Source organism: Podarcis tiliguerta, assembly GCF_965153285.1.
Source record: "Podarcis tiliguerta genome assembly, chromosome: 1".
In the NCBI taxonomy this organism is placed as follows: Eukaryota; Metazoa; Chordata; class Lepidosauria; order Squamata; family Lacertidae; genus Podarcis; species Podarcis tiliguerta.
Window position 1 is genome coordinate 21,507,063 of NC_139534.1, and position 20,720 is coordinate 21,527,782.

General features: G+C 42.6%; 1 protein-coding gene and 1 long non-coding RNA gene across 2 annotated transcripts in view; one reads left to right on the forward strand and one right to left on the reverse strand.

The window, feature by feature from the left end:
• LOC310664846 (dynein axonemal heavy chain 11-like) overlaps window positions 1-20,720 on the reverse strand; it is a 215,207-nt gene that overhangs the window by 32,332 nt on the left and 162,155 nt on the right. Inside the window, exons 53-62 of the mRNA XM_083414512.1 lie at window positions 16,841-16,975; window positions 13,877-14,050; window positions 11,781-12,016; window positions 11,334-11,456; window positions 9,911-10,115; window positions 8,549-8,713; window positions 6,083-6,223; window positions 5,814-5,984; window positions 459-581; window positions 156-349 (exon numbers count right to left, since the gene is read on the reverse strand). Of these exons, the coding sequence (XP_083270638.1) occupies window positions 156-349; window positions 459-581; window positions 5,814-5,984; window positions 6,083-6,223; window positions 8,549-8,713; window positions 9,911-10,115; window positions 11,334-11,456; window positions 11,781-12,016; window positions 13,877-14,050; window positions 16,841-16,975 (1,667 nt within the window). The remainder of the gene's footprint in view (window positions 1-155; window positions 350-458; window positions 582-5,813; window positions 5,985-6,082; window positions 6,224-8,548; window positions 8,714-9,910; window positions 10,116-11,333; window positions 11,457-11,780; window positions 12,017-13,876; window positions 14,051-16,840; window positions 16,976-20,720) is intronic.
• LOC310665315 lies at window positions 4,749-11,872 on the forward strand. The gene is made up of 3 exons (XR_014505397.1): window positions 4,749-5,147; window positions 8,591-8,727; window positions 11,757-11,872. It is a non-coding gene; the product is annotated as an uncharacterized lncRNA (long non-coding RNA).

The window sequence follows — 20,720 nt, forward strand, 5'->3', positions numbered from 1 at the left end:
ATCATGCCTCGGGGGAAAATAGCATTTCTAAGCTATAAAGAAAGACATTCTCTCAACAGCACAGCATTTCATCATGTCTTGCTTTTGCTCGAAATCAAGCCCAGCCCACAGATCTGCTCCTAATGCATTCTAACAGTTAGTATACATAATCTAACCTGACAGCGTAAGTCATCCGATCTGGCCTCAAGGCTCTCATCATAATCAGTTTCTGGAGGGAACTTTTGGTCTTCCATTCTTGTGGAAACTTCTCTTTCTCGGGACATTCTGACTCCACTACTTTTTTCCATCGTTTTGGAGATCCTTCTATGTCTTTATCCAAGCCACGAAATTCATCCATGAAGCTCATTGTCTAAATGAGAGCCAAAAGCACTGAGTGTTTTTGTAAAAACACTTCGGATGGCAAAGCTCCCCCACCCTTCAAAATATGCAAAAATTTTTGAGTTGCATGCATACTGCACCTTTATTGCGCTCCAGGTGGAATTGGAGAGGAAATCCAGAGGGCTGTTATAACTGTGGTCAATATTAAATCTCAGAAGGAAATCTAGGTCGCGGGCATCAATCTCTTTGTTCATAAGCAAGAGCTAAAAACAAATAATGAGATTTATTTATTTTTTAATGTCAGAGAAAAAGTCGGGGAAGGGGGGGAGGCCAGTTTAAAATGGCCGTGAAGCTTCTCAAGTATCTCCAAACATTTCAGAAGTGTGCTACGTACTATATTTTATCTATGTTGCTTAATTGTTTCCATGCTGGGAAAAGTACCATATAAAATTGGCCTCAGATACAACATTATTCACATCTTTAGCCCTTGTGTGGCTGATTTTTTTTTTTAATGAATAGCTGATGTACAATGGTAAGGCTAGCATGGAGGAGGGTAATCCTTTGTCCCTGCTGTGGTCCCAATGGGAATCTGCCCAAGCCTATGGGAACTTCCCTTCCACTACAAGTAGCAGGAACTTGCCGCAGGCGGATTCCGATTCTGCCACAGTGGGAACAAAGGGTTAAAGGTACTACCCCACCCCACCCCATGGACTCAGTCTGTGAAATATACTTGGAGTCAAGAATGGATTTCATGCTCTTTATTCAGCTCATAGTGGTGAGGAGGAATGGAAGTTCCCCCAGGATGTCTGCTTTAGATACATTATTTACACAATGGGCCCCACGTGATTGGCTAATTCTGGGATTCTCCTGTAGGCCAATCAGGTTGCGGACTCCCTTCCACCTGGAGCTGGATTGGGTAGCTCCTGTGGACCAATCAGACTGCTGCATTCTGGATCCTATTGTTCTAGGACCAATCAGACTGCTGCCTTTTGGCTCCTATTCAACTCAGTACATAACACCTTGGTTTTTCCCCACCCTTGGTCATTTATTTTTAAAAATACCAGTCTTGCAAGAGCTAAAGACGTGACTGATTCCTAGCATGATCCTCAGAAGATGGAACAGAAAACAGAGGTAAAGCAGGATTGTATTATCGTTCGGGCAAAGGGTTATTTTAAAGATCAGGTGATGTAAGGAATTTATGAGAAGATAGGTGAGGGGATAGTGTTGACTCATAAGCCTGTGGGTTAAGAATTTAAAAAGAACTCTGCAGGATCAGGCCAGGGTTAATCTAGTCCAGCCTACTGTTTTCACAGTGGCTAGCCAGATGTCAACGGGAAGCCCATAAAAAGCAGGACATACCATATTTTTCGCTCTATGACACACCAGACCACAAGACGCACCTAGTTTTTGGAGGAGGAAAACAGGAAAAAAATATTCTGAATCTCAGAAGCCAGAACAGCAAGATGGATGGCTGCGCAGTGAAAGCAGCAATCCCTCTTGCTGTTCTGGCTTCTGGGATAGCTGCGCAGCCTGCATTCGCTCCATACAACGCACACACATTTCCCCTTACTTTTTAGGAGGGAAAAAGTGAGTCTTATAGAGCAAAAAATACGGTAATTAGCACCCAGCACTCTCCCCACTTGTACTACCCATTATTACCACATCCCTACATCTTGTGGGAGTGAACACCATAGTCTAACTATGCAATGGGTGAAGAAATGCCTCCTTTCATCCATCCACAATCTCCCAACATTCAGATTCATTGGATAACCCTGAGTTCTAGTACCACGAGAAAAAGCAGGAGAAAAACATCCTTTTGCCTACTTTCTCTACATAATGCATAATTTTACAAATCAACATCCTTTGGTTGTCTTTTTTTTTCTTTCCTAAATTGGAAAGTCCCACTTGTTCCGAGCCTTCCTCACAGGGGAGTTGTTCCAGACCCGTGATAATTTTGCTTGCATTTTCCCATTCGGCAATATCATCCTTGCGATACAGTGAGAGGAGCAGAACCCAGTCTTCCTAGTGTGGCCACATTATAGACCAGGCATAGGCAAACTCGGCCCTCCAGATGTTTTGGGACTACAATTCCCATCATCCCTAGCTAATAGGACCAGTGGTCAGGGGTGATGGGAACTGTAGTCTCAAAACATCTGGAGGGACGAGTTTGCCTATGCCTGTTATAGACTGATGCATTGTATTGAGAGTATAGAAGAAGGGATGATGGAGCATCCTTGTGAATACGCTGGAATGTAGATAAGGCATCTGTCAAGAAAAAGAGCCTTTCTTATTGGACCTCTTATTGGCCAATGTGACGCTTTGGGGTACTATAAAAAGGACAGAAAGACAGGTTGTACAATGACAATAAAGGTATTATTATAGCTCAGCAAAGCTCTAGGTGTGGAGAATATTATTCATTAGGCCCAATATATTTCAAATAAAATCTTCTTCAGTGTTACCACAAAATATATTTTTTGCCCTACACCATCTAAATCTTCTTTTGCAATGTGATTTGAGAGTATCTCGGGAGCTACAGAGCATGGAGTGTTTTGTCTTTACATTGCCAAGGATGATCCAATTTGAAAATAATAATAATAATAATAATAATAATGATGATGATGATGACGACATCATGCATCTAGAGGTCTCCAATGCTCTCTAATCATTTAGAGGTTTCTTCTAAGTTTGCATTGGTGCTTTCTCGCTTTATCTTCTGTATTTATAGCTCAGATCCAGTCATGTTCAAGAACTTTCTTTTCTTTTTCTGACTGCAGCATTTTGAAGAATTATTCAAAGCAAGCAAAAGTTTCTGGCGGCAACTCTCCATTATTACAAAGCAAGACCAGCCTCCTAAATGCTCTTCGGCGGTTTGTTCATTTTCAAAAAGTGCTCCATGAAAGGGCAACATCATTTCTGCATCAACATTTGCAACATACTTTTGGAACATGTTGAGGAGAGTCAAAGTAGCTGCAGAAATGCCAGCAATCAAAATGGAAAATGAACGGAATGTGATGATTGGCTGCTGAGTGCAGCTGCCCTTTGAAACAAATGGAATGGGGACACGGAAGGGGCACAGGGGCATTTATGACGAATTTTATTGTTCCCGGGAAAAGCAAGCAAGACTTCCGCAGCTACTTCTGAATAGGAGATGCTCCGCTTTTGAAATGCACCAGATTACACACTGCTTCAAAAAGGGAAAAGAAGAGGAGGAAGAAAAACAGTCGCAGGGAGGAGGGTCCTCCTGGGAATGCCTTACAAGAGCTTTATTTCCTTCAAACAAATTAGACTATTCAGAGGACTGTTGCTTTCATCTCCGTCTTCAAATCTATCATGACACAAGCCATTTGCAGGAAGGGCTGTGGTGGTTGGTACAGAAGGTGTATACTGAGCATGGGTGAGGGAAATGCTGTTTCTTTAAAACAACAACAACAGTTGTTTCCTTTAAAATGTTTTGAGGGGAGAGGGAAAGCTGGAGAGAAAGAACGAAACATAAACAGCAAATATTTTGTGAGCAGTAAACACTGATTATTTGAGTGGCCTTGAAGGAATTTCAGCAAAAGCTCCTTTCTAGCGTTAATCTCAGGGTTCTAAAGGGACTCTCTCGAGACAGCTTTATTATCCCAGGCACAAAGATAAGAGTGTTTAAATTATTATTATTTTTAAAGGAAGGCACCCTTGTCATTATAGGACTGCAGTTAAATCTATCTGAGGAAGTGGGGAGCACTTCTTAGATTGTGATACCTTGCCGGCATTTTCTAATACTTCCTACTGTTTTGTTGGGATGCAAAGAAACCCTGCTAAAACCCAGCAAAGGATTTTAAGGGCAGCATCTTTTTCTTCAGCTTGTAACATCTCTTCTATAACAATACAGAGTTGCAGCTAAGTGTAATAACAAGAGGGTGACACAATAGATCCTGGTAAGCTAAAAAGGGAAGTTTTTTTTAGGTTCCCCACCAACTTTCCAGCTCTTTCACCCCCATTTCTTCTTCGTGTAACAGAAGTGCCATCTGTTCCTAACCTTAACATGGCATGTGTTTGATTTATATTCAGTATTAGATAATAGAAGGGGGAAAGATTATAGCATGATCTAAGGCATCTATGAGCATTAGCTAGCTCTCTGGTCCAGAGATAAATAATACGCAATAAAAGGGTTGGGATCAGCTGCCTCCGCGCTACAGAAAAATATATATGGAAAGCAGGTCCAAATTTATTCAGTGCACAACAATAGCAGATGCAGCACGGCCAAAAAGGAGGAGGTATTATACTTGCTAACTTGCAAAAGTTCTCTGTGTTGCATAACTCTGATTCTGCAAGCCCCATGATGGTGAGGTATAGCTGTGCTGATGTGGGTCTAAATCTCATAAATGTGTTTGTTTACTGTTAGTAAGCTCAATTGGGGGGGATGACGACTCTGCATGCATGGTGAAGGTGATCACCCCAAAAGCTGTGGAATAAAACTTTCGTCAAGAGACCAGGGCCCATGACAGAAATAAGCCTGAAAAGCAGCCTTGAGCACAAAAAGATTTTACTGTCCAAAGTGTGTAAGAAGCAGAAATGCTGACAGGTACCTTAGTTAAGGTAAGAAGTGTTTGGATTTGATATCCCGCTTTATCACTACCCAAAGGAGTCTCAAAGCAGCTAACATTCTCCTTTCCCTTCTTCCCCCACAACAAACACTCTGTGAGGTGAGTGAGGCTGAGAGACTTCAGAGAAGTGTGACTAGCCCAAGGTCACCCAGCAGCTGCATGTGGAGGAGCGGGGAAGCGAACCCGGTTCACCAGATTATGAGTCTTCCGCTTTTAACCACTACACCACACTGGCTCAATGAGGTAAGTCAATGCACCGGTGTGAAGGAGATAGAAGATTTGTTGCCCTGTATGGCTAGCAGTGCTGGGTAACCTTTACAAGACACCCTACACCCTACACCTAAGGCCCAGGGGCTAGCCAATAGCCTTCTCAAACCGGCCTGTGGACGGTCCAGGAATCAGCGTGTTTTTACATGTGTAGAATGTGTCCTTTTATTTAAAACACATCTCTGGGTTATTTGTGGGCCCTGCCTGGTGTTTTTACATGAGTAGAATGTATGCTTTTATTTAAAACGCATCTCTGGGTTATTTGTGGGGCATAGGAATTCGTTCATCCCCCCCCCCCATAGTCCGGCCCTCCACAAGGTCTGAGGGACGGTGGACCGGCCCACGGCTGAAAAAGGCTGCTGACCCCTGCCCTACACTCTTAAAAGGCTTAGGATCAGGTTGACACCTGAAACATTGAAATACATTCCAAAATAGCCATGTGCACCAGGGATGGGGAAATGGGGCCCTTCAGAAGCAGCTGGACTACAAATCCCATGACCGCCATCCATGTTAGCTGGGTTGATGGGACTTGGAGGCCAACAACATTTAGAGGACCACAGGTCCGTCCCTCTATCGCAGCATGGACGACAGTGGCTCTGACTTCTTCTATTGTCTGCACGCTGACTAAGAAAACCAGCCTACCTGGAAAGCTACTTGGGCCGTGACAGTAAGCTTGTCTCTCTCAAATAGCCCGCGACTGATATAAATAAAAGTGGAGTAGGTTACACAGTCGATCAGGTTGTTGACCCTCTCTTTCACATTGTTGGAAGGTTCTGCTCGTTGCACCGCTTTGTGAAATACGACATTAAATGCCTGTGAGGGGAGACAGACAAGCTTGTAAGCCAATAGTGATGCTAGATTAAAACAGCGGCACAAAAAAACAACATATTGATTTCTTCCTGAATAGTAACCTTGAGTGAGAACTGATACATTGGATTGATTTTCTTCAGCTCATCCATGAGGAAGTAGAGAAGCGAGGCTCTTGCTGCTACTGGGCGATAATGTTCACGGGCCTCGTTGATCTTGACTTCATTGATGTTGGCTTCCATAACCTGGAACATACAACCAGTTGGTTGTAGTTAAAAAAATACACCCACCCCAAAACCCTACAAATCATCAGATAGTTAATACGATGAATCTCAGAACTTGCCGGTACTGAGTAGGGGACAACAAGTATGAAGGCAAGGGATGTAGCTGGCATCCCAGAATTCAGAACAATGAGTGATATCATTTTCTACTGCACTCCTTTGAACCTATAGGTTAAAAACAACTGACTGGGTGGCGTTTGGAAGACAAGAGAAATAGAGTACCATTTTTCAAGGTAGAAGAGAACATAGTGGAAGTAAAGGATTTTGGTATGAGCAAAGGATTAATGCAGTTATTTGAGAGAGCAACACACGTGGAGAAACGTGTCTAGAGAACCTCTGTATGAGAATCTGTTGGGAAGGGAGGTTAGACCCTCCAAGTATCCCAATTTTCCAGCGACAGTCCCGGATTTAGAGAAGCCATCCCAGTTTCTGATTTTGTCTCGGAATATCCCGCTTTTCTTTAAGACAGCCTTTCTCAACCTGTGGGGCCCCAGATGTTGTGGAACTACAACTCCCATCACCCCTAGCTAGCAAGGCCAGAGCTCAGGGATGATGGGAGTTGTAGTCCAACAACATCTGGGGACCCACAGGTTGAGAACTGCTGCTTTAGGATGTTCCTATTTCAATCAGATAAATGTTGGATGGTATGGTAGGACGTCCCTATTTTCATCAGAAAAATTCTGGTGGGTATGAAGTTATGCGACAGCCCCAAGCCAAGGAGATAAGTAACTATACAAATTTTAGAAGACATCTAAAGGCAGCCTTGTATAGGGAGGTTTTTTTAAGTTTAATGTTTTATTATGTTTTTTGTGTATGTTGGAAGCTGCCCAGACTGTAGGTTGTTGTTGTTGTTGTTGTCGTTGTTAAAGGAGGCCCAAGTTCCAATTTAGACCCGCTGATACTATATCCTTAGAGGTGATAGGGAAGTACAAGGTTGGACTTATAATATTTATTTTGCTCACATAATTACATAAAAGCAAATTCCTTGGGCACACAGAGGGCTGCAGAGGGGAGCAGCCATATCTTGTTACACAAGCACCCAACCCAAATAAAAGCCGGTATAGGACATTCCATTTCTAGATATAACACACTGCCACTTTTATGTCAAATTTATTATTGATAATTTCTTGTAAATGGCAATTGCATGACATTGGTAGAAAGAGATGCGATTCAAAGTGGTTGCCAACTTTTTAAAAAATGCAGTGGTTTCTTAACCATGTTGCTATTCTTACGTTTTCTGACAGCACCAAATATTCACTGATGTGCATCAGAATGACTGAAATTAATTTCAAGCCATGGTACTAGAATCACACTTTTATTGCTTTCATGTTCACCTGCAGCCCCTCGTTTTGTAGTGTCTTCCCTGCCCTTGTTGGCACACGATCGCTGTTGGTGTTGACAGGTTTAATGAGAGCCAGAAACTGAAGACATTCTCTTCACCTGCATTTGGTTCCAATACAGTGGTACCTCGGGTTAAGTACTTAATTCGTTCCGGAGCTCCATACTTAACCTGAAACTGTTCTTAACCTGAAGCACCACTTTAGCTAATGGGGCCTCCTGCTGCTGCCACACCGCTGGAGCACGATTTCTGTTCTCATCCTGAAGCAAAGTTCTTAACCTGAAGCACTATTTCTGGGTTAGCGGAGTCTGTAACCTGAAGCGTATGTAACCCGAGGTACCACTGTAATCTTTTATTCCCCCCCTCCACCTCTTGCGTTTTTACTTAGTATGCCAAGTTTATTGTCTAGCAACAGCAAACATTATTTGTTATTTTTGATTGTAATGCATGGTCTCAGTTTAATTGTAGCTTGGAGGGGGGGGAACTTAGGCTCTTGAGAAATAGTGCTAACAGGTAATATTTCTGATAAACAAAGGAACCCAAAGTACATTTGATTTCCAACTGAAAGTTATAAATGCAGTGTAAAAAAAAGAATGGAAAGAGTCAACACTTTGCGTAAATTCCCTTTGTTTTATAGCTTTTGTTTAGAATGCAGTAAAATATTGCCCTCTGACTAAAGCTTACTCATTTGTAGGTGATCACTGTATAATTTGCACAGGAATTTTACAACACAGTGGTATATACATTCTGTGCTATAGATTATATAAATGTAATTATGGCAGATTACAACTTTCATTAAATCCCAAAAGAAAACATTAAGAATTGCGTAAGTGGGTTGAGGGGGGGCGAAATGTTATAATGACTTTACAGATATATTTTAAAGTTGCTTTTGCGTTGTTCCGTGACTATGGTTGTTGTAGGCTGTGATTACTTCATATTGATCATTTTACCTTAATTTCTATTTCTGCCGCTGTGTGTTTTGTTGTTTCCAGTCTCTCTACCAAAAGGGTATCCCCAAGGAAATTACTCTCGGCTGCTGAAAGGCGTGTCAGTAATTCATCTTCAAGCATTTTCAACTCAATTTTAAAATAATTTTGCTGCTTTGTGAGTTCAGACTGAAATGAAAATGGTAAGGTTGCAAACCTATAATTCAAGAACCATTAATATAGGAAGTATGCATCGCTGAACTTCAAAACTTGCTGATTTCCCAAGACTTTATTATATCCCCCATTTATAGGGTTTAATAACTGAGCAATGGGTTGATAACAAAAAAGTGAAATGTGTAAAAGTGTAACCTTTATTCTGAATATTATTATGCAGACTTAAAACAAGACAAAAATTAGTAAAATAGCAGGTCTAAACTTTACCATATCCACCCCAATAAATATGAGCTGGGCATCCAGATTTATGTTTTGCTGTTAAGAATAATTACTTCTGAGACTGCTGTGGTGTCGCCAGTACAGTGGTACCTTGGTTTACGAACTTAATCTGTTCCGGAAGTCCATTCTTAAACCAAAGCGTTCTTAAACCAAGGAGTGCTATCTCATAGCAGCAGGGGACTCAATTTACAAATGGAACACACTCAACATGTTCTGATTGCAAGGCAAAGTTCACAAGCCAAAAACCTCCTTCCAGGTTTGCAGCGTTCTTAATCCAAGTTGTTCATAAACTAAGCTGTTCTTAAACCAAGGTACCACTGTATAAGAAAATTCTGCATGAATGGGAGAAGGAAGTTGATAAACCCTTTTTTAATTTCACAAAGAAAATTTCATTGCCTAGTAGGGGAAATGTTTCAAGTGTGATCCAAGCAAGCAATTGATGCAAATCAATACAGCAATCATTTTTTTAAAAAAATGCAATGAAAGCTGACTGAAAAGAAGCACTTTTTATATTGGAACACCTAGCCACCTGAACACTCATTGCAAAAACAATGCAACTGTGAGTATGGACAGGAAGATAGGCACACTGGCACACACAAAGCCACTCCTCTCTTCTTTTGGTGGAAGGAACAAATAAACCAAGATATATTACATGACCTATCATCCGAGACAGTAGGAAGCTATGGCTAACATCTTCAGAACAAGCCAGGATATTAAGCCAGCTTCAAATCATAGGTTTATATACTGGACTACTCCAGAACTGCTAACCATAGTTTCTTGGTTTCGATGAATCATAAACTATAGCTAACAGAAGACTTCTCTGTTTGTTTGTTTGTTTGCTCACTCAAATGAAAGGAGGATCATATCTTGGCTTGTTCGTATCTTGGTCCATTCAAACGACACGCGATCATCTAAATGAGGTGATATACAAACCTTAAAGTGTTCCAGATCAGGTCTTTCCACGTTGACAACATCTGCCAACAGTTGATCTTCTAAACCATCTCGTGTGACAGTAAAGTTGATTAATGTGGTCTGAGCCTGGATTTCTGGTTTATAATGGGGATTGGCAAGTTTGGTGTGGAGGATGAGCCGGAATTTAGGGTGAAATTTACACTCCTTATCTCCTACTCTAATATACCTGGAAAAGGAAAAACATGCTAGAAAAACGCTCCGATTTTGCGAACAGTAATGAGGGGTAGGCCTTTCACACTGGCAACCCTGGGAAACACTGCAAGTTATAGCTGTATTTCTGAGAAAATAAAAAAACATGCAGGAGAAGAAATGGAAAAATTAAGGCAAGGAAAAACCTGTAGCATTCGCTCCAGTTGAAACCATAAAGATTTTAGCATTCATTCAAATTCAGAATTGCAACCACAATGCAATAGGTCTCAACAGGCCACAGACTCCCACACTGAAATCAAATGCTCCCAGGGCAGCAAGAAATTAAAGATAGCTTTTTTCATTTCAAGTCTGACTTAACAGTAGATCAATAGTCAGCATAAAGAGGGTTCAGCTAGTGTGAAGATGCTATTCAGACAAGATAGACCCAGCAGGCAACCAAACCCACAAACAAGATTTGGACGTAGGTGGGAAATTAAGGCTACAAAGTGAAAAAGGTTGGCAGCATTATCGTCTGGGATTGTGGGCAACCAGACTCGGATGAACCTTGTTTCTTGGTTTAGCCTCCCAGTAGAGATATTCACAGCTGCAGTAATTGGAGCTAACTTTTAGGGCTAGGAATATCAGTATTATTTGTGGCTGCAAATTCTTTCCCAAAATTTAATTTGTGCAATTAAAGTGGATTAAAATGCTCTGTCACCCAAGTACAACAAATCCACTTTAAGAAAGAAAGAAAATTGTTGTGGACAGGAAAGTGAGGAGGAAATGTACTGAAAAGTGTGAAATCAATGAGTGATAAATGAGAAGGTGTATAAACATGCAAATCAGGATGAATGCTCAATAATCAAGGTTGATTGCAGTGGGAACTAAGTGCAACTAAGTTTGGATCCATTCTTTACAGGAACAGAAGGAAAATTTCTTTCAGTATATACATTTCTGTTTGCAGTTTTGTCTAATATACATATTTTTGCAAAGCAACTTCTCCCCTTAATGCATTTCTGCATGTTCATTCCACCAGGTACATGCACTTATATGCACACTTTAACAATTCATATGCATTTCCTTCCCACATTAGTTTGCTAGAGAACGAAGTCACAAAATCTGGAAGAGTGCGAATTTTAAAGTATGGCTGGGTTTCAATCTGTTCCAGAAAGTGCAGATTAGGAAATCTTCCTTTAAATGCAAACTGAATCAAATTTCCATTGCATCCCAAGTTAAATCGCACACATGTCTTCACCTTCCTTTTTTGAGCATGTGTCTCCCAAGCAGAGGGTCAAGCACAGGATCAATGGTCTCCTCCAGGTTTTCTATTAAAACAGGGTCTCCAGCAACAATAGCTTCTTCTATCACATCGACATACCTGCATGAGAGAGAGAGAGAGAGAGAGAGAGAGAGAGAGAGATTTAGGGAGAGTAAAGGGACTATCTGCAGGAGAAGATACAAGGAAGAGCATTAAGAGAGTTAAGGGATTTTCACCAGTTATTTAGATCAAACTCTGGTTCTTTGAGTGTGTGTGTGTATATGTGTGTGTGTGTGTATTTGATATATTTATACCTCTGTATCTTTGCAGCAAGCATGGATTAAAACAAGCAAAACAAGCAAGTGCATTGCGTCAACAGTCATACTATACCAAACCTAATGTTTTTGTTCCTCTTAATAGCAGCAGCTGCCAATGAGCGCTTACCCTTTCTGACTCAAATGGATGACTTTCAAATCCGAGCCATATCTGCTTTTTATCCATTTGATCCCCTGGTGCTGGGGGTCAATCAATAGAGGCCAGCGTTCGCAGTTTGTAAGAATAGTGGCGTTTTGCGTGGACATGGTATCACTAGGCAAGCCTTCATTGTTCCATTTAGCAATTGTTGCATCATCCGTCAGCATGGAGATCGGATCAAGACCTTCAGTCATTGGAATGGGAACCTAAAATAATAAAGGTTAACTTAGAAATGCCTAGTTTCAGTGACTTGTCCCTGTGACAATACATCACACTGCTCATGTCTGTAGCATGGAGAAAGCGAGGGAGGGAAGGGAGGAGCATAGCAGGGTCGCCCAGAGGAAAAAGAACGCTGCAGATCTTAATTCCCATTGCAGATGTTGCAAACATAGATGGGTGCTATTGCAATGTCACACGTCAGGAAACAAAACAAAATAAAGGAGTCCATTCATATTATTGTTTTATCTTTATGTAAACTGCTTTGAGGGTCGTTGGGTTTTTTTAACCATCAAGCGGTGTATATATTTTATGAAAATATTTTATAAAACAGAAAGAATGAAATCAAAGTGTATCATATATTGACCGCCAGTTCGTTCTTTGTATGATATTTATCAAGATCACTCTGCTTATCTATCTATCTACCTATCTATCTAATCTATCTATCATTTTATACCCTGCATTTCCTTCACAGGAAAACCTAAGGTGCGTTGTGGCAGTATGCATGCATGAATGACCAGTGCTTTTTTCTGGGGGTACACAGGGGTACGCATACCCCTAAAATTTTTGTTAATCTAACTCTAGCACAGTGAATCATCAGTTCTGTTGCTATCCCCGATGGCAGCCTCACTTCCAGTCATGATGTTTCCTGAGTCTCAGACGGAAGCGAGCGTTTAATGTGGGAAGTAGGAGTTGAAATCTAGCACGGTGATTGGTCAGTTTCTTTGTTCCTTGCATGCATATTCTTTGTACTTTTGTCCATGTACTGTATCTATTTCCCCCAATTTGAACTATAAAATGGTGATTCTCTTGAGTCAAAATGAAAGTACCCCTAAACATTTTAAAGAAAGAAAGCACTGTGTATGACAATGCCAATTAAAAAGCAAAAAGCAAAACAAAAGCCTCTCCCCTATGAACCAACCCTGACCCTGTGTTTGTCATCTGAGGCCCTTCTCTGTGTCTCCCATCCCAGAGAGGTTCGGAGGGCGGCAACAAGAGAAAAGGCCTTTTCTGTGGTGGCTCCCCAGTTGTGGAATGCTCTCCCCACAGAGGCTCATCTGGTGCCATCATTACATGTTTTTAGGTGCCAGGCAAAAATGTTCCTCTTTAACCAGGCCTAAATAATCTGTGGCCTGTGAAAGTGTGGGGGAGAGGACTGTTATTATGATGACATTTTATTATTAGGCTGTCTCTGAGAGTATGTTTTTATTATGTTTTTAATGTTGTACATCACCTTGGGATCTTTTGATAAAGGGCAGTTTATAAATTGAAATAATAATAATAATAATAATAATAATAATAATAATAATAATGTAGCAAAATGTCAGACTGTCCCTAAAGGTATCGTGGATTATGCCATTATGATCTGTGTTAGCAACTGAATTACTACTGAACTACAGTGGTACCTCAGGTTACATACGCTTCAGGTTACAGACTCCGCTAACCCAGAAATATTACCTCGGGTTAAGAACTTTACCTCAGGATGAGAACAAAAATCACATGGCGGCAGCACGGCAGCAGCAGGAGGCCCCATTAGCTAAAGTGGTGCTTCAGGTTAAGAACAGTTTCAGGTTAAGAACGGACCTCCGGAACAAATTAAGTACTTAACCTGAGGTACCACTGTATTTTGAATAGGGAGAAAAAATCCAGTACTATTACTACAATTAAGAACAGTGAAATATTTTGCTCATGTAAAATGTGTTTTCGTGCACTTTTAATATGTATCCCCTCCTTATCTAATGAAGGATTTTTTTTTTTTTTTTTGCTGGCAACACAGAAGCATAATGTATAGTTTTCAAAAATTATTCCCCCCAAACATTTCAACTAAAGACATCTTTATTGCACACTACCTTTTGGGTTCTCAAGAAGGGCAGCCACAGATTCTGAACTAGCTCATGCCGATACCGCTTGGCAAATGGCCCAGCGTACGAAATGAATGCCGCTGTCAGAAGCACATCTCCACACAGTGTCTTCTCTTGCTCATGATACTGAGCTACGGACTGAGCCCACCTCACATTCTCTGACTGAAATAAAAGGGCCATAGGTTAATTTATAGCAGCTTAAGGCAACTACAAAGTTGTCTGTAACTATAAGGAAGGAAGCTTGGGTTTAGGTCCTTGGGTATTTTCATCATGAGGCAAACAGGCTGGTTAAAAGCTCAGTGGAATGGACCAGGGAGTCTCCATCTGTTTTAAAAAGGAGACAGGAAGGCTTCCTAAGGGAGGGCCTTATTAAGATGGAGGCCTAACACAGATGACAATCTAGCATGGGGCTCCCTTGAGCTGGGCTTCATCGACTTATCTTAAATTGAGGAATTTAGCTTTCCTTGAGATATCCAGGACCTGGGCCACTTAGGGCTTTAAAGGTCAGTGCCACAACTTTAAACCGGGTATGGAAACAAAGTTGAACTTAACAAAGTGGGCTTTTTTTTAAAAAAAGACATAATATGCTGATGCTGCCTTAAATCTGTCAACAGTTGGGCAGCTGCATTCACAACCAGTTGAAGCTTCCAGAGCATCTTTAGGGACTGTTTTATTGTACAGTCAAACCTCTTCTTACATCCCCCTCTGCTTGCGTCCATTTCGCCCAACGTCCGCGGCAAACCCGGAAGTAACCGGCGGGTTTGCCGCCAGCCACACATGCGCGAGCGGCGATCGCTGTTTGCGCATGCGTGGAAGCGACGATCGCCATCCGCACATGCGCAGAAGTGGCGATTGCCACCCTCGCCCAATGCCGCCTCTCCCAGCTACCTTTTTCGACCTCTGGACGGACCTCCGGAATGGATTATGGTTGCAGGTAGAGGTTCCACTGACATAGACTCCGCCCAGACATTAATGGTAGTAAACTGCTCTCCCAGAGCAAATCATATTGTACGGTAGAGTCTAAGATAGTTGAGCTTATGCCTTCCATCAGACCTTACCACGAGCCATGCTGGTCGGGGATGATGGCAGTTGGAGTCCAACAACATCTGGAGATTTTCCTCACAGGTTCCTAACTCCCGGTTTAAGCTAAGCCATGTTTGATTGTGTGTTGCCATGTGTAAAGGCCTCGGGTAAATAGTCAGCATTGTACAGGGCGCAAAAGCACTGAAATGCCAGCTTTGTTTGTTTATCATTGACCTGGGGAGGGGGAAGCCAGCTAAACATAAATGAAACATGCAGTATGTCACCTTTGGCTTGGACAACCTCATCAGCATCTGATGAATTCTAGGTATGTAGGCATTCCTAGTCCAGCAAAGGATATGCATAGGAAAGCAAGCTTCTGTGCACAGATCAATCACTTCATGGATCAGAAACTGAGAGTGAAAATCAGGTGATCGTGCTAATGTTGCACCCAAATGCATATGTTGCATTGCTTTCTGTGGGCTGCTCATTGGAAGGCACAGTTTACCTTTTACACTATGGTGCAACCAGATACACACAGATACTGTATTTTTTGCTCTATAAGACTCACTTTTTCCCTCCTAAAAAGTAAGGGGAAATGTGTATAGGTCTTACGGAGCGAATGCAGGCTGCGCAGCTATCCCAGAAGACTGAACAGCAAGAGGGATTGCTGCTTTCGCTGCGCAGCGATCCCTCTTGCTGTTCTGGCTTCTGAGATTCAGAATATTTTTTTTTCTTGTTTTCCTCCTCTAAAAACTAGGTGCGTCTTGTGGTCTGGTGCGTCTTATAGAGCGAAAAATACAGTAGATAGTATTTTAAAGCGTGTCTAGGCCTAGGTGGGATGGAGGAGTTTTAGGGTGGGATTCAAAAAAAGTTTTACTCACAGTAAATTGAAATTGACGGACCTAACTCTGGCTATGTACATATTACCAGCTTACCTAGTAAGAGACTAGGGCCCTGCGGGACTTGACATCTTTCTGCAGGGCCTGCAAGACAGAGCTGTTCCACCAGGCCTTTGGCCAGGGCACAGCCTAACTCCCTCCCTCGGCAATCTTCGCGGAGCTCTGGCCCAATGGTTGCCAGTGGCTTGATTTGAATTAATTTTATAATGAATGATTTTAGAGTGTTGTTTGTGCTGTACTTTTGTACTGTTTTATTGTTGTTAGCCGCCCTGAGCCCGGCTTCGGCTGGGGAGGGCGGGATATTAATAATAATAATAGTAATTATTATTATTATTATTATTATTATTATTATTATTATTATTATTATTATTAAAACACAGCTAGGTAGTTCTTTTTCTCAATCTGGCTCAAAGCTGTGGGGATGCATCAAAATGCAGTATTTTATAGGAAACTACGGGACAGAAATGGATTTGTGGCTCATGTTGCATGTATGCTGCTTCCCCAATCAGTGGTGGCAGCACACTGGGTGCAGAGTAAACGGGAGTGCGCGCACAACCTTAGTTGTGTTCATTAATGTAGACTCGTCTACTCTGAGTAAAGCTCAAGTCTGAATAGCCAAGCATCACATTCCTTAAATAACTAGGACATATTGTATTGGGTATTTTGCTGCAATCCTAAGAAATATTCAGGTGTGATCTCAGAGCATCTCAGACTTGGAACATCTTTTTTTTAAAAAAGTCTGTTAGCACTGCCCAAGAGTTGCCATTCCTGCCTTTTTCTAAACGTTCATCGACATGTTAGTTAGTAGGTAATCTTGCAGTTAATATATACGGCAGCGAGGCAAATTGTAAGAAAACGTAAAGGTCAAAAACATGTTTCATTTATGGGGGGAAATGAATGATAATGACATAATTTTTTTTCAGCTCATCAGGTTCTTTGCTAAGTGCCTCTGTTATTGTCAGATCACTAGTGTATAACAAAGGCATGCTTTCTGTAGGCTGCTTCATTAGCCTGCCCTGTAGGACCTCACCTCGAGACCTTTCACTAATCTGTTGGCCAGCTCAATAGTCTTATTAGTTCTATTCACTTCTTCCTGGCAGCGGATTTTCTCAGCTGTCGCCCTCTCAAAGGCAGTGGTGAAGGCAGCCAGGTTTGTGTCTAGTTCCTTTAAATAATAATAATAAAAAACCAGTAAGAAACAAGACTAGACATTGTAGGGACAAGCAACAAAAAAAAATGTCACCACACAGTCATATGTTTTTTTTCTACTGCGGAAAATAAGAACACAGGGAGCAGTCTCACACTGAGTCCTACCATTAAGAACATCTCGCTGAGGATTGCCTGGCAGAAACTCTCTGCAGAGTTTCAGACAGGGGACACCTCCAGCTCTACCTCCAGACACCTGGGGTTAACCTGGGGCATTTTGCAAGCCAAACAGGTGGCTTGCTGCTGAGCTAAGGAGCTGCTATATCACACAGCCAGGAAAATAGAATTGCTCTTAGAAACATTCAGATGTTCGGTGCGCACAACCAGAAAACATTGCAAAAATGCTTCAGTAGGGGTAGTGTTTGCTTTCTTTGCCAACATGCCAGCAACCTTTCATGGACAAAGCTTAGTGCAATCCAATTTGCGCTTGTTTTCAAAGCAGGTCTATTCCCCAGCCCCCGTTTACCTTGTTTGAATTGGGCGAAACAGTTGTCTAAGCTGGAGAAAAGTCACATATCTTGCCAATGGCTCATCAGCAAATCAGTGCTCGTATGTGGCAAACTGCTTCAATGACTGGCTCCCTACTCAATAATTCCAACTGAACTGGTAGAAAAATGACCAACCTATTGTGAAATCAAAGTCCAGCAATGCTTTGTGCAGACTATCCTTTACGGTGACATGCTGTCAACAATTGTATTAAGCACAATAAGGCGGTTCAGGTTAGAATTCAGCAACCATTCTCCACTTCAAATTCTGTAGTTAAAACAAAAGGAGCTCAAAGAGAGGTTTTGCTCACTAGGACAAGCATATTGGGCTCCTCCTTGTCCACCTCTTTGTGGAACAACGGCAAACTCCTGACAAACATCCACAGGTATTTAGCAATACAGGAAAAGCAAACAAACCAAGAGACTGCTTTGAGCATCCTTTGGGAGCAAGCAATATTGCACCGAAGTTCTTTTATAGATGGTAGTGCGTTCCACTATTTTCACAAGTAGTTTGTTTCCCCTTTGATTCACCCATCCAGATAGGAAAACAAAGTAGCAACATACTTAGCAATATTTTTTATATATAAACCTTGAAAACGAGCAGAAGTGTGTGCCTGAAAGAATTTGACAAAATCAGTGTCTGTCACCAGTCCTTAGTAGAGATAAGAATAATTAGGAGTGGTGCTTCTACTTCTAGCAATGACATATTCTAGAACAGGTAATCTGGGTATAATTTTATATTTTCCACTCTGTAACTTTGGCCTCATGCAACTGCAAAGTGTAAAAAAAAAAAAAAAAAAAAAAAAAGAGGAAAGAGGAAAAGTTGTAGAAAACCCTACCAGCTATTAATGAATGGAAGGCAGACTATGAGTTCATCTAAGTAATATATATATATAAATATATGACCTATGGAATCCTGCCAGGATCTGTAGAAGCCTCTGGTGGATTGATGAGAAAGAGCTGTTTAGGGACCGAGAATTTGCCTGGGGGCAGCATTAACTTACCTAAGCAATTTTCTAAAGATTTCATAGTATGAAATATGGACAAAGAAAGCGTATGCAACTCTCGAAGGCTGCTTATCTTCTTCCTCTTTCAGGTTTCTTCGAAATACCTGACATCTCCACAAAATGGGTTAAGTTGGGCAGGGTGCACACTTGAGATGGAGGAGAGAACATGCTGTGTGGTTGAAGTCAGATAGCTGCACATGGCAGAGACTCTGTTTACTCCAAAAGAAGCCAGGGTTACAATCGGGGCGGAGGAAGGGGGTGCGGGGTCCGACCCGGGTGTCACCACTGAGGGGGGTGACAAAATGCCAGGTGGCACTCACCACGGGGACCGCAGCATGCCCGAGCCACGCAACTCTCCTGGGAGTGACGTTGCGGTGTTTGCCCTCCTAGGTGGGTCATAAGGAAAGGGTTAAATGAGTGTGAAGTGATTGGCCAGTGGGAACCCAAGGGGAGGAGGAGATAGAGTTAGAGTTGGAGTTGTTGGGAAGTCAGTTGGGAGTTGGAGAAGGAAGAGGGAGGATAAGTCTGTGGGTTGGTCTAGTTTTGATGTGAGAGAGTGAGAGGAACTTTTAGGAGGAGTCAGATAGACATTTGGGATAATCAGTTAGAAGTTATTAGGAAGGTATAGGCCAGTAAAGGGGATGTGGGTGGCGCTGTGGGTTAAACCACAGAGCCTAGGACTTGCCGATCAGAAGGTTGGCGGTTCGAATCCCCACAACGGGGGGCTCCCGTTCTTCGGTCCCTGCTCCTGCCAACCTAGCAGTTCGAAAGCACGTCAAAGTGCAAGTAGATAAATAGGTACCGCTCCGGCGGGAAGGTAAATGGCATTTCCGTGCGCTGCTCTGGTTCACCAGAAGCGGCTTAGTCATGCTGGCCATGTGACCTGGAAGCTATACGCCGGCTCCCTTGGCCAATAAAGCGAGATGAGCGCTGCAACCCCAGAGTCGGTCACGACTGGACCTAATGGTCAGGGGTCCCTTTACCTTTACCTTAGGCCAGTAAAGAAACTAAGATTAAGAAACTGACAAGAAAAATTATCTGAAACCATAAACTTGTTAATGCTTATAAAATAAACTTGCTTTTTTGATTTAATGTTAACAACTGTCTGGACTCTGTGTGTACCCGAGAGAAACGGGTTGGTGGCAGCGGGGAAGCAATCACAGTGGTGGCACAGGGATCAATAGATCGCCAAACGTCCGGGGACCCTGTGTGATCGCCACAGATGTGGTGGCTTGGGCACTCGCAGGCTCTGCGCTGCCCCAAACAGCCTGCCCACCGCCTCCCCGTCAGCTGTAGGGCGGCTGAGTGGGAGGAGGCAGACAGACTCCTTGGAGGCCCCACGGAGCGGCCTGCCCTGGCTGGCCCTGCCCCGTGGGTGGCTGGCTCTGCCCCCATGGGCAGCTGGCCCCGCCCATGGATGCAGGGCACACACGCCACCCCAGGCGCCCGATCAGATTGCTCTGCTGCTTGTTACAATACTACAAGGAGCACATGTGTGTCAATGTCACACAGTGCCCTTTTCCTCCATACTGAACATGTGCATGCTACTCTACAGATCCTTGTGTGACTCCCTTGTTGACTCATTATGACAAATCCCTTTAATTCCTGGTAAACCCAAAGTCAAAGTTTCCAACCAACCCTGTTAAAGAGGTAAAGGAACCCCTGACCATGTCCAGTCGTGGCCGACTCTGGCGTTGCGGCGCTCATCTCACTTTATTGGCCAAGGGAGCTGGCAAACCAGAGCAGCGCATGGAAACGCCATTTACCTTCCCGCCGGAGCGGTACTTATTTATCTACTTGCACTTTGACGTGCTTCCGAACTGCTAGGTTGGCAGGAGCAGGGACCGAGCAATGGGAACTCACCCCGCCGTGTGGATTTGAACCACTGACCTTTTGATCGGCAAGTCCTAGGCTCTGTGGTTTAACCCACAGCGCCACTAACCCTGTTACGATTCCCAAATTACACCTGCTACATCCATTCCTCTGCTGAGGGACTTGGGGTCATTTGTTCTCCCGGCTCGCCCAGTATGGAATATTCTACAGGAAGTGAGACCACTAGAACAATCTATTGTTTTTCTACCTGGCGAAACCAAATTAGATTTACATAATTTTACATATGCAAATGAAGTAAATGTTTGTGTTTTGAGAAATACACCACTTATTTGAACTACCTACATTTTTGACACTACCTAAGTATTGTAGTAACAAACGG